At 39.7% G+C, this 20,609-nt stretch overlaps 1 protein-coding gene across 2 annotated transcripts in view; it reads right to left on the reverse strand.

Moving 5' to 3' along the window:
- The window catches only part of RASGEF1B (RasGEF domain family member 1B), a 664,872-nt gene that overhangs the window by 153,540 nt on the left and 490,723 nt on the right, over positions 1 to 20,609 (reverse strand). For both annotated transcript variants that reach the window (XM_042251549.2, XM_060417304.1), the window contains one exon: positions 20,206 to 20,289. In XM_042251549.2, coding sequence (XP_042107483.1) covers positions 20,206 to 20,289 — 84 coding nt within the window. The remainder of the gene's footprint in view (positions 1 to 20,205; positions 20,290 to 20,609) is intronic.

The raw sequence follows: 20,609 nt of genomic DNA on the forward strand, positions 1-20,609 counted from the left end.
ATCAAAGTATAGAGAGGCTGACATTCTTATATGATGCTAGTAGAAACACAGACTGAACAATCTTTTTGAAATGCAGCTAGGCAGTATCACTTGTGAAATTTTGAAAGTTTCTAACCTCTGCTATTTCTAGGAATCAGTTCAGTTCAGTTCAGTCGCTCAGTCGTGTCCGACTCTTTGCGACCCCATGAATCGCAGCACGCCAGGCCTCCCTGTCCATCACCAACTCCCGGAGTTCACTCAGACTCAAGTCCATCGAGTCAGTGACGCCATCCAGCCATCTCATCCTCTCTCATCCCCTTCTCCTCCTGCCCCCAATCCCTCCCAGCATCAGAGTCTTTTCCAGTGAGTCAACTCTTCGCATGACGTGGCCAAAGTACTGGAGTTTCAGCTTTAGCATCATTCCTTCCAAAGAAATCCCAGGGTTGATCTCCTTTAGAATGGACTGGTTGGATCTCCTTGCAGTCCAAGGGACTCTCAAGAGTCTTCTCCAATACCACAGTTCAAAAGCATCAATTCTTCGGCACTCAGTTTTCTTCACAGTCCAACTCTCACATCCATACATGATCACAGGAAAAACCATAGCCTTGACTAGATGGACCTTAGTCGGCAAAATAATGTCTCTGCTTTTGAATATACTATCTAGGTTGGTCATAACTTTTCTTCCAAGGAGTAAGTGTCTTTTAATTTCACGGCTGCAATCACCATCTGCAGTGATTTTGGAGCCCCCAAAAATAAAGTCTGACACTGTTTCCACTGTTTCCCCATCTATTTCCCATGAAGTGATGGGACCGGATGCCACAATCTTAGTTTTCTGAATGTTGAGCTTTAAACCAACTTTTTCAATCTCCTCTTTCACTTTCATCAAGAGGCTTTTTGGTTCCTCTTCACTTTCTGCCATAAGGGTGGTGTCATCTGCATATCTGAGGTTATTGAGATTTCTCCCGGCAATCTTGATTCCAGCTTGTGCTTCTTCCAGTCCAGCGTTTCTCATGATGTACTCTGCATAGAAGTTAAATAAGCAGGGTGACAATATACAGCCTTGACGTACTCCTTTTCCTATTTGGAACCAGTCTGTTGTTCCATATCCAGTTCTAACTATTGCTTCCTGACCTGCATACAGATTTCTCAAGAGGCAGGTCAGGTGGTCTGTATTCCCATCTCTTTCAGAATTTTCCACAGTTTATTGTGATCTACACAGTCAAGGCTTTGGCATAGTCAATAAAGCAGAAATAGATGTTTTTCTGGAACGCTCTTGCTTTTTCCATGATCCAGTGCATGTTGGCAATTTGATCTCTGGTTCCTCTGCCTTTTCTAAAACCAGCTTGAACATCTGGAAGTTCACGTACTGCTGAAGCCTGGCTTGGAGAATTTTGAGCATTACTTTACTAGCATGTGAGATGAGTGCAATTGTGCAGTAGTTTGAGCATTCTTTGGCATTGCCTTTCTTTGGAACTGGAATGAAAACTGACCTTTTCCAGTCCTGTGGCCACTGCTGAGTTTTCCAAATTTGCTGGCATATTGAGTGCAGCACTTTTACGGAATCAGAAAAATATGCACAGATCTTTCTATAACTATGTTCATTATTTATCTTAGTATTATTTATAACAAAAGTTAGAAACCACCAGAATGTCCAGAGTTGGCTTGCTGGTAAAAATAACTTAGCTACAGTGATACACTCAAATATTACTTATTTAAAATCAAGATTTAAAATATCTATGTATAATGATGTTGTAAATGTTCATGCAATAAAGTTAAAGTTTATTGAATACTGCATATGTTGAATAATCTCAGTTATATTAAACAAACGTGTGCATAAGGAGGAAGAGAATGCACTAAAATGTTAACTTTGGATTGTGGACATTTTTGTTTTCTTCTGACCTTCCCCGAATTTTCCAAATTACCCATAATGAGGAAGAGTGAGAGAGTATGACTTCCATAATAATAAGAAGAGTTTTTTAAGAACTAAGACATCCAAATTCTACTGTAAATTATCAAATGTAATTCCTATTTGTCGTTAATTAATATTTCAAACTCATGGATGAAACTTAAAGATTAAATCCCCTATTCCTGGGTGAGACTTTCTTAGAAGGCAAGCATATAATAATCAGGTTCCAGGTAATTTGATAAATTTGAAGAGAGAACTGGGGAGATATGTGAGGAGAGAGAATTAAAGTGTGTAATGTGAGTTGTATGGTTTCAGGAAGCCTTAGTTCCTTGTTCTAAATGATAAAGAATGTAGTGAATTATTAGAAGCCACATTTTCTCATTTATCTGGTATAACAGATTTTCTAAAAATGATTTTCTAATAGGCTACCTCCACAACTTGATCAGGAAATGGTCATATCTTTCTCTGATACTTGGGTTTGTTTTTATCATTTATCTTTTTTTTTTTTTCTCTCTTGCATGACCATGGACAAATTATTGTTGGGTACTTGATGTTAAGAACAGGATTAGATATTGACCAGATACGACTGCTTAACATACTAGCCTTCTGGACACATCCATTACAAACTAGTCTTTGAATCTTAAAGCTGAAAGCTAATGTTGGGGAATCATCTCAGTTCATTTTTTAAGATCACAGTTTAACCAATCATTCACTCCTTTACCCATCTTGCAAACACTTATTAGCCCCCTGGAGGAATTAGGTAAGAAGATGAAAATAAGTAACAGTAAATCCATCTTCATTATTAGAAAACCATCTTAGAGTCTGCCCATTCTTAGAAAGTCCTGATATCAGTATCTTTATGGATAATATTCGTATTTTTCTTCTAGTCATTAAACACATCCCATGTGGCTGGGATTAATAAAACAAAAAAGCAACTTCTCAGGGGATTCTTGGGTTTTCCTGGGGTATTCTAACTTTACAGACTTCCCAGGTGACTCAGTGGTAAAGAATCTGCCTGCCAATGCAGGAGCCGGAGGAGACTCGGGTTTGACCCCTGAGTCGGAAAGATCCCCTGGAGGAGGAAATGGCAACCCCCTCCAGTATTCTTGTCTGGGAAATCCCATGGACAGAGGAGCCTGGCGGGCTACAGACCACGGGGTCACAAAGAGTCTGACATGACTGAGCATGCATGCACGCTTTCTGACTTTAGAGTAATTCCAGAACTGAACACTCTTCCACTGTCCCTGGAGAAGCCCTATAATCAAACATGAGCTAAGAGTTCCTCTTGGGAAACAGTTTCGGCCATTATAGAAGCTCAAGCTCACTCCATTCCAAGGCGGTCAGGCTCCTCTGTGCTCAACCAGGGTGATATCAGGACAACACATTAAGGCCACTCAAGTCACTTGGGTGACTACAGTTGCTGGAGTTTACTTTAAAAAAAAAATACTGTCATTATAAAATATATTGCATTTATATTTAAAAAGGGCATGAAATATATATACACAAATAAGAAATCACTTTTAAGAAATAATTATAAAGGAACACCCATATGGCTATCAATCAAGTTGAGAACACTGTCAACACCCTTAGAAGCACCCTGTGAAGACTTCCTTCTCACAACCCTCCCCTAAGTTCTTTTTTTTTCAAGCACTCCCTCTTCAGCCCCAGCAGGGATTCTTGGCCAGGATTTTATCAGCACTGGAGAAGTGTTAGAAAGACTTTCCAAAAATAGCCCTTACTGTACAGCACATGACACTGTTTTGGCATTTAATAAAAAGGCTGCTACTATTTTTAAAGATTTCTCTATTGATCATTGAAAATGACTGTTTTCCAGGACATAAAAGGCATATATGTTCTGGAGAATAGCTTGCTTTTTTATGATTATTTCTAAAGGAATATTTTAAGCAGTTTGCATTTCCCCTTTCAAATTCTGTTTATATTATTTAGCTGTTGGGTTCTTAGTATTTGTCCTATCAACTTTTATGTGTGTATACACATACAGATATGTGTGTTACTGTATATACACATATATGTGCATTTGTATGAAAATGAATGTTAACTCTGTCTGCTGCATTTGCAACAAATATTTTCCCCAGCCTGCTGTTTGAGAAGACACAGAAATTCTCAACATTGTTTACATAGTAGAATGTATTAATGTTTGCCTTCATGATTTTTCCAACAACTTTCAAATAATTTGAACTACCAAATATACACGAAAGTAAAGGGAATATGATAATAAATCCAAGGTACTCATTGACTAGCACTTGTCACCATTCTGCTCGTTTCATCTATTACCTCCTGTCCCCTCACTGTCCTTTGCTGAAGTATTTTAAAGTAAATCTCAGACATAATATCATGTCACATGTAAACACTTCATATCTCTTGCTGATCAGAGCTTTTCAAGCAACAACCAACACACCTATCAACATTGATCAGTCATGTCCAGCTCTTTGTGACCCCATGGACTGTAGCCGCATCAGTCTCCTCTGTCGATGGGATTCTCAAAGCAAACAAGGACTTAAATTGATTTCTTCTAGAAAGGATGTGTTCCAAGAAAGTCTTCAGACAAGTAACCTAGATGGCCTTTATTACATCATGTAATTAGCAATGGAATTTCTGACTGGCTACACTCCTTTCCTAAGGGAATTCCAAAGTGTTTTCCAAACATATGATATTTTTTCCAACATTCTCTGTGTCCTGGTATTGGAACATTGGTTAAAGAGAAATTTCAGTATTTACAGAGACCCTACAGTAGGACTCACACTAAGAATATCTGAGAAGGTTGGGGTGATTTTATGTCCTCTTACAGTAAGTAGCATTTCCATACCAGAATGGAAAACTAAGACTTTTGTGAGTACTCAGGATTTTAGTCAATCAGTAAGTTTTTGAATTTTGAAAATGTCAGCTTTTTATTTCCATTAGTCATCATTTTGCCATTGAGGGAAACAACCTTGGAAAAAAATCTGTACACGTGACATGATTTAAATTTAAGCAGTAGTTATACTTTCTTTTCTTCCTCTTTAAGAAAAAGAACATAGTCACCTCTTTCCAGATATTGGTACCTTGTCTTTTCTTTCAATTGGCAGAAATGAAACATATTGTCAAGGTAATTATTTAGGTCATTTTCTTTACAACCATAGGAAAAGTGATATTAGGTACTTGATTTTAATTAGGAATTTAAAAAGTTGTAAGGTTTTTCTCAATGATTTCCCTGACTACAAAAAAGGTACCACTCAAACTAGTCCTAGGTTAATTGTGCAAAAATTTCATCACTTTATCTTTTTGTTTAAGAACCATCCATAGTGCCCAACTGCTTAGAGTCAAACTCAAATTTCTAGATCTAAGTTCTCTCATTATGGATCCCCCACCAACTAGCCGCCCTTTCTCTTACCATTTATTCTTCAGAGTAATCCTTCAATATTTTCACTCTAGTCTATTCTCCAGGCTGTTGTGCTTTTGCACATGCTAATCCTTAATCTGAACACTTCTACAATTTCCCTTTCCTAGGAAAGATTCTAGCCTTTCAAGAAAAAAAAATCCATACATATCAAATTCAGACTTATCTACAAGCATGTTCCTTCCTGGTGGTGGTCTTTACATATGCCTCTCTAGAAACAGAATGGTATAGTTCAGAATGTAATTTTTAAATTTTACTTTACATTTGTTATGGTTGTTGAACTAGATTGTAAGGGCCAAAGTAGTATGCTACATAGGACTTTATTTTTAGATCTTATTAAAATAAAACGCAAGAATTTTTAAAGGATCATTTTGATGATGTGCTTATGAGATCTATAAACGGCATGACCATGAAAGCGTGGCAGATTTTTTAAAATGGGCACAATCATCCTGTTTTCTTTTGTTTTCTTTTCCTATCGAGACCCACTATAAGGAGACTTTGAAGCTCCTCCCATCGAGTCTGCTTCTCCAGCCTTTGAAGGTTTCTGGCCTTAGAATTGTTTTGGCTAACAGAAGACAGGGGAAACGATGGTGTCCCTGTCCTGAGCTTAGGACTCACAGGGCCTCTTTCAGTTTCATTTGCTTTCTTGGGATCCCTCTTCTGACATGTGGACCAGGCTGGCCTTTGGAGGATGAGAAACCATGTAGTGCAGAGACTAGCCATCCCAGGTGAGGTTCTTCTGGACTCACTAGCCCCCAGTTGACCTAGCAGCTGATCACAGATGCATGAGTAAGCCCAGTCAAGTCCAAAAAGCCCTAAACTGAGCCCAGTCTAAGTTCAGACACATAGAATTAGAAGCTGAATTGTTCTTTTAAACCAATAAGTTGGGGATGGCTTCATACATGATAAACATTAAAGAACACAAAGGGTAAAAATTTTTAGATGACAGAATCTTGATACAAAAGGTTTCAGCTTTCTAGAATCATAAACTATACTACTGAGATAAAATATAACTGATTTAGGGCTTCCCTGTGTGGCTTAGCAGTAAAGAATCCTCCTTTAATGCAGGAGTCACAGGTTCGATACCTGGGTTGGGAAGATCCCTTGGAGGAGGGCATGGCAACCTACTCCAGTACTCTTGCCTTGGGGAATCCCAAGGACAGAAGAGCCTGGTGGGCAACAATAGTCCATACAGTCCCAAAGAGTCAGACACTACTGAAGTGACTTAGCATGCACAAACACATAACTGATTTAAGTACAAAGCTCTAAGTTCAAGTTTAACATAAACAGTTGTGGGAATATAGGAGAGCAGAGATACAGATTACCAACATACATGTGGAACACGTTGGCTTTGGTTGACCACAAGCATATGACTTAACGTTTTGTTTCTACTCTTGCAACAAAGCTTATATGATTTTATGCTGTGTTCAATGTATAAGATCCCAAAGTGAGGTTCGTTCAAAGGACAATGATCATGATGTTAAAGGGACTACAGACCATTTCACACGAGGGGAAATGGAAGGCAATGTAATTGCATATCCAGTAGAAAGACTGAGGTGCGTAGAGTAAATAAGATAACTGTTTTCAACTATTTGAAGAGCTATTGTGTGGAATAAAACAGGATATGCTAGGTATTATCTCATTAAAAATTAGGACCTATGAATAAAAAAGAACAAAATTGGGTCATTTGTAGAGATGTGGATGGACCCAGAGAATGTCAAACACAGTGCAATAAGTCAGAAAGAGAAAGAAAATATTATATATTAACACATACATGTGGAATCTAGAAAAATGGTATAGATGATCTTATGTGCGAAACAGAAATGGAGACGCAGATATACAGAAGAAACATATAGATACTGAGGGGGGAAAGGGAGGGGATGAATTGGGAGATTGGGATTGACATATATACACTACTGATAATATATATAAAATAGATAACTAGTAAGAACCTACTGTATTGCTCAGGGAACTCTACTCAGTGCTCTGTGGTGACCCAAAAATTGGAAGGAAATCCAAAAAAGAGCTTCCCTTGTGGCTCAGACAGTAAAGAATCTGCTTGCAATGTGGAAGACCTAGTTTCGATCCCTGGTTTGGGAAGATCCCATGGAGAAGGGCGTAGCTACCCACTCCACTATTCTTGCCTGGAGGATTCCATGGACAGATGAGCCTGGGAGGCTACAGTCCATGCGATCAGAAAGAGCTGGACAAGACTACATTATATATATATATATATATATATATATATATATATATATCCCCTCCTTTATTATTTCCTTCCAGTTTAGATCACTACAGAGCACTGAGCACTATATATATATGTAGTTGATTCACTTTTCTATAGAGCAGAAACTGGTGATCTCAAACTGTGGTGTTGGAGAAGACTCTTGAGAGTCCCTTGGACAGCAAGGAGATCAAACCAGTCAATCCTAAAGGAAATCAGTCTTGAACATTCATTGGAAGAACTGATACTGAAGCTGAAGCTCCAGTACTTTGGCCACCTGAGGAGAAGACCCAACTCACTAGAAAAGACCCTGATGCTGGGAAGATTGAAGGCAAGAGGAGTAGGGGGCAACAAAGCATGAGATGGTTAGACGGCATCACCGACTCAATGGACATGAGTTTGAGCAAACTCCGGGAGATGGTGAAGGACAGGGAGCCTGGAGTGCTGCAGCCCATGGGGTTGCAAACAGGTGGACACAATTTAACGACCGAACAACCACACGAAACTAGCACAACATGGTAAAGTGTTTATACTCCAATAAAAATTAATTAAAAAATAGAGTCAGAGTCCAAAACAATTAGGACCCATGAACAGAAGCTCTAAGAAGACAGATTTCAGATCAGCATAGGAAAGAAGTTGTTAGGGAGCCTGCAGGTGTATATTATTTAAGAACGCAGACTGCGTAGTCAAAGCTGGGTCTTCTACTTACCAGCCATGCAATGTTGGGCAGTTGCCCAGTTTCCTCCTCAGCTGTAAAATGGAAATAATAACAGTACCATTTCACAAGGTTGTGATAAAGATTAAATAGGATTTTTGAAGATAAAATGCTTAGCTCAGTGTCTGGCATGCAGTAAGCACTCGATAAATTTTATTGAGCTATTTAAATATGACATGAACTGCCTCAGAGGGTGGAAAGCTTCCTCTAACCTGAGATATACTGAAGAGGTTTGGCAGGAATTTGTAGGATAGATTTAAGGGTTAGATGAGAAGTTGGGCTGGATGATATTTAAATTATCTTCCAGTGCTAAATAAGTCATTCTATATTCCTTAAGATAACTTCCTTATTATCTCCCAGAATACTTAGCACTATTGATCAAATGATGTCTATCTACTATATTTAATAAACACTTTTGATTATATAATCATAATTTTTCTCATAGTAAGAGTTGTTCCATGCTGAAATGAAGTTGTGTGAGGATTCTTGATTCATTTTGTCTCTCTTCTCCTCTAAAACAAGTACAACACTAAATTTTATTTTTATGATTACCATAGTGACTAAAACTAAAGAGTGTAAATTTTAGCCCTACAAATTCTTTTTTGGGGACATTTAAATTGGTATGTTCAAAGTCCTCATCTTTTCCCACTTGGCTTCTTCCTATCAGAATGTCTAATTTTAAACCAGTCAGATTTTTCAAGGTACAAAAGGCTGAACTTTCTTTGGTGACTGACCTGCTATCCAAAGTCCAAGCTGGAGCCAGTAACCTTTTTTCCTCCTGTTTGTACACAGAACATCTGGAAACACTAACTATGATCACTCTTGTATTCTAAAGGCACAGCAAGCACTTCTAACTTCTACTGTAATTCAAGTTAATAAAATTGATCTGGCAGATTTACCTAAATGGGGTAATACGCCTATCTCCTTGGGCTTCCCTTGTGGTTCAGCTGGTGAAGAATCCGCCTGCAGTGTGGGAGACCTGGGTTCAATCTGTGGGTTGGGAAGATCCCTTGGAGAAAGGAAAGGCTACCCACTCCAGTATTCTGGCCTAGAGAATTCCATCCTCAGTTATCTCATTGTCACCAGTCAATAGGAAGAAATTCACACTGACCAGGGTGCTGTCTTCATGGTTTCCAACTGATAAAAACCTTTCCTTCATTATGATGAGCTTCAGCATAGCAATGGGCATTCATCACCTGTAAGCAGTATTTACCTTCCTCATCAATGAAAGTTCAGAGTCAGGAACACTGGCCAAGAAAATCCTGAGATGAATAAATGAAGAGAAGAGTTCTAAACTGTGTGTTTGAATGAACTTTGAATTCTGGGCTTGCTGTGAAATGAACAGGCAACGTATTCATTGGCACCAATAAGATTTCTGGAGCATCTACTCATTCGTGTGTCAAGCTTTGTGCTGCACCTGGAGGAATACAAGATGACAAACGTGCGCCGTTACGAAGAGGAGGCAGAGCACAGCAATTTCAGTAAAGGAGAGAAAAGCTGCAACAGGAAAAATACAAAGTACAGTCGTAACTCGGCATAGAGGTTGTAGGAGGGACAGAAGAGAATGGAGGGGAATCTAAGATTTTTAAAAAGAAGAGGGATTAGGCAGGAAAGTAGGAGTAGCGTGAACGATGACAGTCTCATGAAGTAGAGTATCCTGAAGGATTTGGGAGGGGACAAGCAAAGGAAGGTAACAGAGGGGCAGGGCAATATTTCACACGTGCCCACCTCAGCCATTCAGAGAGACTCAGACTAACTCAACAGTCAGTGGAAAGCCATTCCATCACTGAGTCAAGCAAGCATTGATCATAGTTGCCATTTGAAAGGATAGGTCTGTAGTGATACTGACAAGGAACTGAAAGAAGATGATGAGCATGAAGAGAAAAACAGCTCAAGGGCTCCTTAGGAAGCAGATGAGGGATGATGAAGGCCTTAAATACGGCAATCACAATAGGGAAGGAGAGGGTGAGATATAAAGGATTTAGAACCATCCGAATTGGATGACTGACTGAAAGGATGAGGTGGGGTGGGGAGTGGGGAAAGAATGATGGATGACCCCCAAGAATCTGATTTGAATTGCTGGATAGAAGGTAGGAACGTTCACTGAGAGAGGAACAGAACATCTGTAGAGCAGAGGAATCAGAGACCCGTAAGAGGTGCTGACTAGTCCAGCTTTGAAAGTGTTGAGCAAATGAAACAAGAAAATAGAGTATCGCTTGTTAAGGGAGCGCTGAGCTTTTTTAAGTACACTGGGGATGGGACACTGGGGAACACAAAATTGGACGTATTATTGAGGGAAGATGAAACAACAAGAGATTGAGAAGGTCAGATGAGAATTACAACAGTCATCTCTCATAAAAGCCAAGAGAGAAACACCTTTTGAGGAAGGGTCAACTGAGTCAAGTTCCAGAAGAAATGAAATGTACTCTGGGTTTAGCAGTTAGGATTTCCCTACTGACCTTGGCAAGACCTCTTCGACTGGCACAGCAGAGGAAGAACAACTTCCATGCCGTGAGACATGAGAACATTCTCTGTTTTTTAAATTTTTTTCTATTTTGTTTTAATCTCAACACATCTCTTATCGCTGATTCTCTGTGAAAGTCCTTAGTGTAAAAACTTCAGTTTCTGCCTTTTACAAATGAACAGAGCCTTTTAAGAGTTATGCTGTAAGCAAATGTCTTTTAAGGTAAAGTTGAATTTTTTCACTAAGCTGTTCTTAGAGAGGTTTCAGAAGGCATTTCATGAAAAGCAGCCCAAACCCAGGTAATCTGAAAAGAGTGATCTCAGATAAACAAAATGAGAATTCCTTTCCCTTTCTTTTTCTACCACTTCCCCCTCCTCAATAACCAGCTCCTGTATGGAAAGAATTACGTGTGGTGCTTTGGGGACACATATAATGAATAAGGCCCAATTCTGCTCCACCCTAGCCCCCAGACAAGGAGATTACAAGCCCCTGCAAAAGAGACAGACATGCAATCAGCCAACCCTAAGGTAAGGTAAACTGAAATAAACATTCATAACAGTAAAAGCAAAGTTCTATGGGGGCCCAGAGGTAATTCCCCATTTCTCGTAAAATCCAGGAAATGACCTTTAAAAACATAGACACAATTGGGGAGTTCATCGCACCACTAATTACCTCCCTACTCTTCAGACCATAAACTTTTATGCAATCTGTTCTCTGTTCACTAAAGAGAACAGATGCCTTTATTTCAGCAGGCATCTAAACTGCCTCCATGAAAAACTTAACAGGCATTAGTGGTGAGTGCAGATTTCAGCTCTACCCTTGTCTGTACCATGAGTCTTTTGTTAAGTTGAACTTTAATAAGGCCACTTTTGACCCTTTTTCATTGAGAGCATTAGAGTTCTTAAAATTAAATGCCTTGCCTCAAGTATTAGGTGAGCACCAACTCGCCTTCTTCCAGAGGAGATAAACTGGGACACCCAAAGGTATGGAATGGCTTCTGAGGAATATTATTCTGATCTGAGTAACCTCATGCCGCTATCTTTGCAGTTCATATCCCCTTTAAAGTCCTTTGTAAAGCAGCTGCCTTTAAAGGGGCAACCTAACGCCGCATGCTCACACGTTATTTCCCACTTGTGCCCGGTTGCTATTTATAACAGGGCCTTTTGGAAAAAGAAAATCTAAGGTTGGTTAACTGCAGCCAGAGTGACCCATAATATAAGCCAGGTCATACTTTTTTGGGCATTCTTCTGTGTCCTCTCAGGAAACTTTGACTATATTTCAACGAGGAAGAGAAAAGAGATTATCCGAATACATTTTTTAAATCTCTCTCCAGCAGGTGGTTAAGGCATAGGTCCTTGCCTAGTTTTGGATGCCAGCTCTATTGTTTACCAGTCCGTGACCTTGAACAAGGCCTTTATCCTTTTCAGGCTTCATGGGTAAAACAATTAAACGAGAGACTAGATATGAAGAACTTAGGTTAGTGTTTGGCACAGAGTTCTCAAACAATGGAATCTATTATAATAATGATTATTGCTGTTATCATTTATACCAAATTGCCCTGAATTACTGTTTATAGCACACCCGCACACATGGAAGGCATTTCTTAGTGGAAATAAGCAGCTGGCGTAGAATGCTTAGAATGCAATATTTCCAAGAGGAGCTTCCCTTGGCTTTCTCAAGGCGACCCAGAGTATGGAGAAAGGAGCAAAACTGTATAAATTCTGGGCTAATTTTGTTGATAATTCTGCAGTGCTATGTCTCAGAATTCAGTGATATTCTATTTTTCTGATCTTTGTGAATAAGATATTCTATTTTTCTGATCTTTGTGAATATAGAAAACATGTATTCTATGCCAGTTCCAGGTCATCTTTTTCCCCTGCCCCCAGGTGGGACAAATGAAAATTTCTCTTTTCGTCAGTAACAGACCAGGCAGTATTTTTACTTAGCATTTTTCCATCAGAAGTTCCACATGATATTTTTCAACCAGGTTGTGCAAGAGAAATCAATGTGGTGTTAAATGGAAAGTGTGAGCACACTGAGCCAAGGGAAAAATAAACAATAGTCCTGTGTAATACAAATACGACTCTGAGACCTCTGATAATGGTGCAGTCTGTGATAGCAAGGGTCTGGTAATTACGTGTGTGTGTGTGTGTGTGCAATGTTAACGAGCCATTTATCTCATATTTAAACAATGTATATCGTAATACATCTATTCAGTTGAGCTGTACATACTGTTCCATATATTTCACCTTTAAAATAAATAAGCTGTAAAACAAGATCAGAGAATAAGAATGATTTCTATGTTTGTTGTTTCTCATTTTTATTGTGTATAGGCATTTAACTGTTTATGAATTAACAACCTTGATGGGGCTTTCCTGGAGGCTCAGACAGTAAAGAATCTTCCTGCAATGCAGAAGATCCAGGTTTAAAAGCTGGGTCAGGAAGATCCCCTGGAGATAGGAATGGCTACCCACTCCAGTGGTCTTGTTTGATAAGCATAATAAAATAAATTCTATAGATATTAATTGTTCATATTTCACTTATATCCTATAGGTTTGGAAGCCAGAACTGAATTTGCTTCTATGTTTATCAGTTTAGTCGCTCAGTCGTGTCCCACTCTTTGCAACCCCATGGACTGCAGCACGCCTGGCTTCCCTGTCCATCACCAACTCCCAGAGCTTGCTCAAACTTATGTCCATCAAGTTGGTGAAGCCATCCAACCATCTCACCCTCTGTTGTCTCCTTCTCCTCCTGCCTTTAATCTTTCCCAGCATCAGGGTCTTTTCCAATGAGTCAGTTCTTCCCATCAGGTGGCCAAAGGATTGTTCCTTCAGCTTTAGCATCAGTCCTTCCAATGAATATTCAGGGCTGATTTCCTTTAGGATGGACTGGTTAGATCTCCTTGCAGTCCAAGGGACTCTCAAGAGTCTTCTCTAACACCACAGTTCAAAAGCATCAATTCTTCAGTGCTCAGTTTTCTTTACCATCCAACTCTCACATCCATACATGACTACTGGAAAAACCATAGCTTTGACTATATGGATCTTTGTCAGCAAAGTAATTTATCTCTGCTTTTTGATACACTGTCTAGGTTGGTCAAAGCTTTCGAACTGCCATTGGTTTCAGATATTTGTTCAATCTTGTTCCAACTCTCTGTGCTTACAAGCCTGTTTATAAAGTCATCTTGCCTGGTAGGAATGTTGGGATGGAAAGACTTCTTGTCCTTACGCTTTAGGAAGCATTTCTTATCCTTCTGAACTCTTTTCAATGGACCTAATGTAGTAAATTTCAGTCGAGGTTTTGCTTGGGTGGTAGTGAGAATCCAGGAATTGAAATTCAAGGGAAATATATTTTCACCACTGCTTACTTAATATTCATAGGACAGTGGTAATGCCATTGATTAAATTTTTTTCTGTTTTTAGTAGATATAGTAGCCCACTCACATAGAATACTATTCAACAACCATTGTGATCAGGATAAGAAGATGAAAATAACTGAGTAATGGAGTAAAATTCCATATTCACTTAATCATCCTTGGACAAGCACTACCTGCTTACTATGTACATGTCATCACATCAGACATTTTGAGGAAAGAGATGAGACATTTTGAGGAAAGAGATGATGGGAAAAAATGACATGGACTCTAATGTGTGATGGTAGTAAAGGCTGATGGTTTAATTTATTAAGCCCAAATAATATGTATTATATTTTATGTTAATAAAAGGACAGTGCATCTAGAATAAGCTATGAGATAACAATTCGGTCTTCCCATAAAATCCTGTGTAATAGAATTATAGCAAAAGCTGAAGCCCAAGGTGATTCCCTGAAGCCCCAGGGAATCCAAACCTGTTCCAGATGATGAAAGAATAGAATATTATACCAAATACATGGAGATATTTATAAATGTTTCCAAACTAACGTAGTTCCTCATATAATAATTATCAATAGAATGTTATTTGACCAGATAACCGGTTCCACTACAGTGCTTGAATTGGAATATTTTCAGTAGAAATTTGTTTCAGATCTAAGGAGAACTCCAAAATTCAGGATATGATGGCTATCTGAGTTTACTATAGTAGAGCTCAGCTAACCAGAGTTCTGTTCATCCCCTTATCCTCAGAGCCAGAAATTAGCCTCTGTAACCCTTCTTCCTTATCCAGATTGATTGGGGAGACAGCAATTCAGAATTTCATCCCTTTAACTGATATTTACTGTATAGGTTCAGCCTTTTGCCTTCACTGAATCCCACGTGAGTTCTCACAGGGCATGCAGTCTAATTTCTCCCATTTTAATTGTGTGCTAAGATACCATTGCAGCTACTGTACCAATGGCCAAATCAGTAGCGATGCAGACAAGATGAAAGCCAATTTCTGTCTCAGGCAACAGCTGTCTGAACACAAGCAGATAATGGTTCTATGTGGTTTCTCTGCCATCCTCTCATGGTCTAACATAGCTATTTCAGTTTTTGCTACCATATTTATATTCCAGCCAGCAGGAAGGGTCTGCCTTTAATATGAATGGCATGATTCAAAAATTACATACATCACTTCCATTCATATCTCATTCCCATAATATTATATAGCCAACATCTAGCTGCAAGGGATGCTGAAAAGGTGCTCTTTAGTTGGGTGGACATATGCCCAACTAAATCCTCCACTATCTTAGGAGAAGAGAGCTGACCCTTTACCTTGGAAGTTTCTTTCACCTTGAAGAATAGTTGGCTTAATGCATTTTACCTCAGTGACCAGAAGCTAAATGTATAGAAAAAGAGAGCCAGTCACATCAGGTGCCCTCATTCTCAATTAATGAAAATTACATTTATCTATGGCTATAGTAATTGTAGTAGCTTGCTGTGCTTACAATTATTATTCTCTTTGGATTATTCCATTCCTAACTTTTGGGTTTTTTTTCTTTTTTTTTTTGGAAACGGCAATAGGCCACAGAGTACTTTGTGGGTTGAGTTCTTCATTCCATCTTCTTTAGTCACTTAGACCCCTAAATATTGAGTATTAAGTTCCAAGGTACTTCTCATTGAATTGGTGCTGTCTATGCAGACCTAGCCATGATATAATGATGTAACACACTCAGAGATTCTCAGTGGGCCATGACTTAGACGACGATTCTTAAAGTGGTCCATTTTGGCTAAGTTAAATTTTCCTTTGGTGAGAAAAATTCTTCAGTGTTTAAAGAAGCTAAAGATCAGTGTGCAAAAAGGGGACACCTCTGTTTGTTTTCTTCCCAAAGATGCCTCTCAACTCTGAAATAAAGCAGCTCTATATGTGGTTAATTCTGAGTTCACCAGCTCCTTTCTTATCTGTTGTTTATCCAGTACTTCCACCCAGCTCCTCCAGTTTCCCCCTTTACTCATGGAGAAATATAGAAGGCCCAGGGGGCCTCCTTTACTTTCTTAGTTACCCTTCCATTCAATAACACTGCTATCCTTCAAGGCTGTTTATCTCTCTCCATTTCCTTCTGGCCTAATCAAATCATGTATTAAAGTTACATTTCCTTAGACTTGAGGACAAGTTTACCTGTCTCCTAAATTATACTGAGAAAGACAGGTTGGCACAGCCATACTCATGGGCAGCTCTTAATCCCAAACAGTCCCATCTGCTTGTGTATTCTCTGCAGCTTTCAGAGGTCATGGCACTTGCTTGGGTCATTTAGACTTGGCATGATCCACACTTGGCATGGACTGTTATGCTGAGTTGAACTAATACTTCTTTAAACCCATCTCTTGTCAGTAGCCTCAGTGAGAATTTTGAAGGACAGCCTGGAGTTTGAATTTTATGGCGTCTTCTCATGTCACCTATCTCCTTAAATCCCTGCTTTTGTTTCCATCATCATTCTCTAATTCCCTTTCAATAATCCACTTTGAATCTGCCATCAATTTATTGAAATTCTCCAATCCATTTTGCATTTATTGTTGGCCTGTGTATCTTCTTGGAGCTAACATGTTTAGTGTCAAATACATTAGTCTGTCTTAATTCATTCTCCAAAATATCTCCTATAAATGATAAAGAAAACCCTCTCTCTAGTTATAACATTGTGGGATTTGAGGAAGTAAGTTCATCCGAGTTTTCACAACACGATATTTAGATGATACAAAGGCAGGAAGACAAAGCTACCAAGGCATCCCCAGGAAATCCCAAGACACATATTTTTTTAACATTTGCATTCTTGTTTACATAAATTTACATGCTCCATTCAAAAGGCGCTGACTCCAGTGATGTAAAATAAAACAGAAAACTCTTCTTGATCTGAGAGTGGATATTCACACATTCCAGGCTTGCTTGCTGCCCAGAGTGATGTCAAGGGCTTCTCCCTAGAAAAGAAGGAAGTTTCCCTCCTTTAATTCCTGTCCTCTAATCATAACCACTAATGAGAAGATTTATCATTTAGTGGTAAGACTGGAGTTGGCGCCAAAATATTCCTTATTCTATTATGAGCTCACATTGGAAACCCCTGTTTTCTAACTGATATTTTCTCAACACTTTTCCTCTCCGTTGTAGCAGGAAAACACTGGTCTTTGGTTCAGCTTGGGGCACCCTAATTTGGGTGGTAGAAACTGCCTCTGGGTCCACCTTGAAGCCTTTAACCAACAGAAAGTTTCTTGTCAGTGAGGAAGAGAGTTTGGATTCTGGGCAGATTAAACATAGGTTTTAATTATCCACCCCCAAATGCTGCCTTCCATTGACCTCTATAATTAAAGCTTGACTTTCTTACAATTTGGCATCATTCCCCGCCACATACACCCCCAGGCGGATGGATTAGAGAGCTGATTTTAAAAATGAATTCATTAGAATATTTCACAGAACATGTGTTAAGCTAAAGCCAGAGCTATGGAGAGAAAAGAGAGAAAGTGTATTCTCTGGGAGCAGCTCCTCTCACCCAGGACAGTCCTGGTGTCACTGTACAGATAGACAATTACCTGCTCATTCAGCCCTGTGGGGGAGGGAAACCTGAGGAACATACTGCGAAATATTATCGAACCAAGAATGGTCATGTTGTTTAGTCACTAAATCGTGTCCAACTCTTTACAACTCCATGGACTATAGCCCACCAGGCTCTGCCGTTCATGGGATTTCCCGGGCAAGAATACTGGAGTAGATTGTCATTCCCTTCTCCAGGGGATCATCCTGACCCAGGGATCAAACCCATGTCTCCTGCATCAAGAATCTCCCAGTGGATTCTTTACCAATGAGCCATCTGCAAAACCCAAGAATGGTCATACTACCCTTGACTTCCTTTGGCTCTCTGGCAAGCATTTACCAAAGGCACTCTCCACCATTTCTACATTGCTATTAGCGTTTCTCAATCAGGTCTAGGAAAACGGCAAGTAAACTCAGGACTGGCTATTAGGTTGGTGTGAAATTTAGTCAAAAGAGTCTCTCCAGGGCTTGTGGACTTCTGAACTCAACCTTTGGAATGGCTTCTTTCCATCCCCAAGAAGTGGTGGTCTATTTAGAACCTACATAAATAAAGTCAAAGGAAGCAGGGCTGGAAGGGACCCAGGGAGGGACAAAGCAGTGAAATGGAGCTGCTGCCAACACATTTTGTGATGTTCAGGGAGTGTTTTGTTTGTTTGTTGTTTTAATCTTTGGGCCAAAGGATACTCCTCTTGCTTGGAACTGAAGTCAGCAGAGGGGAAGTGCAGACCTTAGTGAACATGAAGTACAGAAAAGTCAGTCCCAAGAAGCTTGGGTCACTCCCCTGCTACGCATGCAAAACGTCAGCCGCGCTGAGAGCATGGGCAGGAGGCTTCCTGTTCCACTGGGAGTTCGTACTCCAAAGACAGCTGTCTTGGCAGGACTCACCGCCAAGGCAGAATTACCAGGAATTGCTGGGGAAAATAGACTCATTTCCTTTTAAAAACTACAAAAGCTCCAGCTCTGCCCACATATGTAGAAGCTGGAGAGAAAAGACCTACTGAAAGAAGTTTTGTTTGTTTGACACTGACTATGGTTCATCCTAGCGGCTGGATTGTGTGTGGTCTGGAGATGCACCAATAACTGTAGCAAAGGACAGGAAGGTGACTTATCCCAGGTAGATTGGTGCTTCTGTTAAGGTGTGCCTGGCAATTGTCCTTGGCATTCTCGCCAAAGTGTCGAGAATGGTGTCCCTCCCTACATACAACACCCTCCAGCTCTCACTTCTTGAAATAAGCAAATTGAGCATGTGTTTCCTCTACGTTTATCATGTGTATAGTGTTTCATTTATTCATTCATTCAATTCATTTGCATTTGTTGACTACTTGCATATACAGTAAACAAAATAGGTTTAAAAAATCCTTGTTCTCATGAATTTTTATTAAATTAATTCTGATGACAGTTCCGTGAGGCAGGTACCAGTATGAAGACTTCTTTACATTTGATTTGCTCAAAGTCACAGAGCTGGTGACCCTGGGCATCCTGACTCTAGGAACCCACCTCTTAACTATCCAGCTCTATACTCCCTGGTGGGACTGATGGGTGTGATTTCAAGTTCAGGACAAATACTGTAACTTCTCTTCTGGAGTCAAAGTTTTTCATTCTACAAGATAGTTTAAATAACAAATATGTTTGGAAGAAGCAGAGTGGCGGTTGGATTTCACAATAAGATGTTGAAGAGAATCAGATTTTGCCACCCCTAAATATGCCACTTTTGCATAAAGATTACTCTGAGTCAAAGGCAATTGAGAAATAGCAGGTGTAGGCCAAGCTCTCTGACTTCTCTTTCTGTCTGAAAGTAGTACATAAACTTTCCTTTGTAAAAGTAACATAAATTTGTAACGGTATCTTGCTTTTCCATACCAGGAAGAAGATGACTTTTAATCGCTAGAAAAGACTCTTAGTAGTAGAAAAGGCACCAACTTGAGTTCGTATAACACACCTTACCAAGTAACTCTTAATTTTTCATTAATTTCCCCCATATATTAACCAGCTCACAATTTGTAGCCCAGGGAAGCCCCAAACCTTTCACCTTTCTCTTGTCACTTTTCCAATATCACTCTTTGTTAAAATGTTATACAAGTCTCAAATACAGTTGCTTCTCTGGGTCTTCACTTCTTTTCTATGAAGGCCTCTTTATTCACAGTAATAAATCTTTTCTCTACCTGTCTTTTTTATTTTCTCGGTTTAATTTGCATTACCCCAGGCACTAAGCTAAAAGAGATGAGGAAAAAGGTTTCCCTTCCCCTACAATGTAGATGACTAAAAGCCACCTCTTTCTTTCTAATATGTTCCGATCGGCAAGGGAAGGTGAGACAAAGAGCTGAGAAAGCGGGACACTGAAGGGAGCTGGGGAGGACAGCATCGAGATCCACGTGAAGACCTGGGAATCTCAGATCAACATCACTTAGCTCAACATCTTGCCAAGGAGCAATGCCACTAGGGCGAACCAAAGAGTTCAAAATCTGGATTTTTATCAGCCACTTTTATGAGATCAGTTTGATTATATCACCCAAATAGCTCAAGACAAAAGAAAGAACAGCCAACAGACTCAAATTAAACCGTTCAGCAAGAAATGAATTCATTCTTACTTTGCCAACTGGCTTCTCAAGCAGAGGGCTTGCAAAGCAGATGGGAGTTATGCCGCTGTACATCGAAGGTTTCCATTGCTGTTCCTATGAGGAAGGAAACAGAGAGAGGTTTCAGGGACTTGGCTGGCTCTCCTACTGCGTGAAGCCGTTGTCCTGCTTCTCACAACAGTGCCTCAAGCACTTACCCGTAACAGTTGTCACTTGAAATACCCGAGGCAGCATTTTTACACAGGCACCTTCAGCTCGCAGTCAGTGCAAACTCATTTAACCTTATGCAGGGTACATTACAAGACCTCTTATGACATTCTGAAGGAATATCGACAGAAGCGCAGAATATTTTCAGGCTAATCTGCTAAGGTATCTTGCAGAACATAGAGTAGACTATGTGAATCTTTTGTTGTTGT

The sequence above is a fragment of the Ovis aries genome, chromosome 6, assembly GCF_016772045.2.
Source record: "Ovis aries strain OAR_USU_Benz2616 breed Rambouillet chromosome 6, ARS-UI_Ramb_v3.0, whole genome shotgun sequence".
NCBI lineage: Eukaryota > Metazoa > Chordata > Mammalia > Artiodactyla > Bovidae > Ovis > Ovis aries.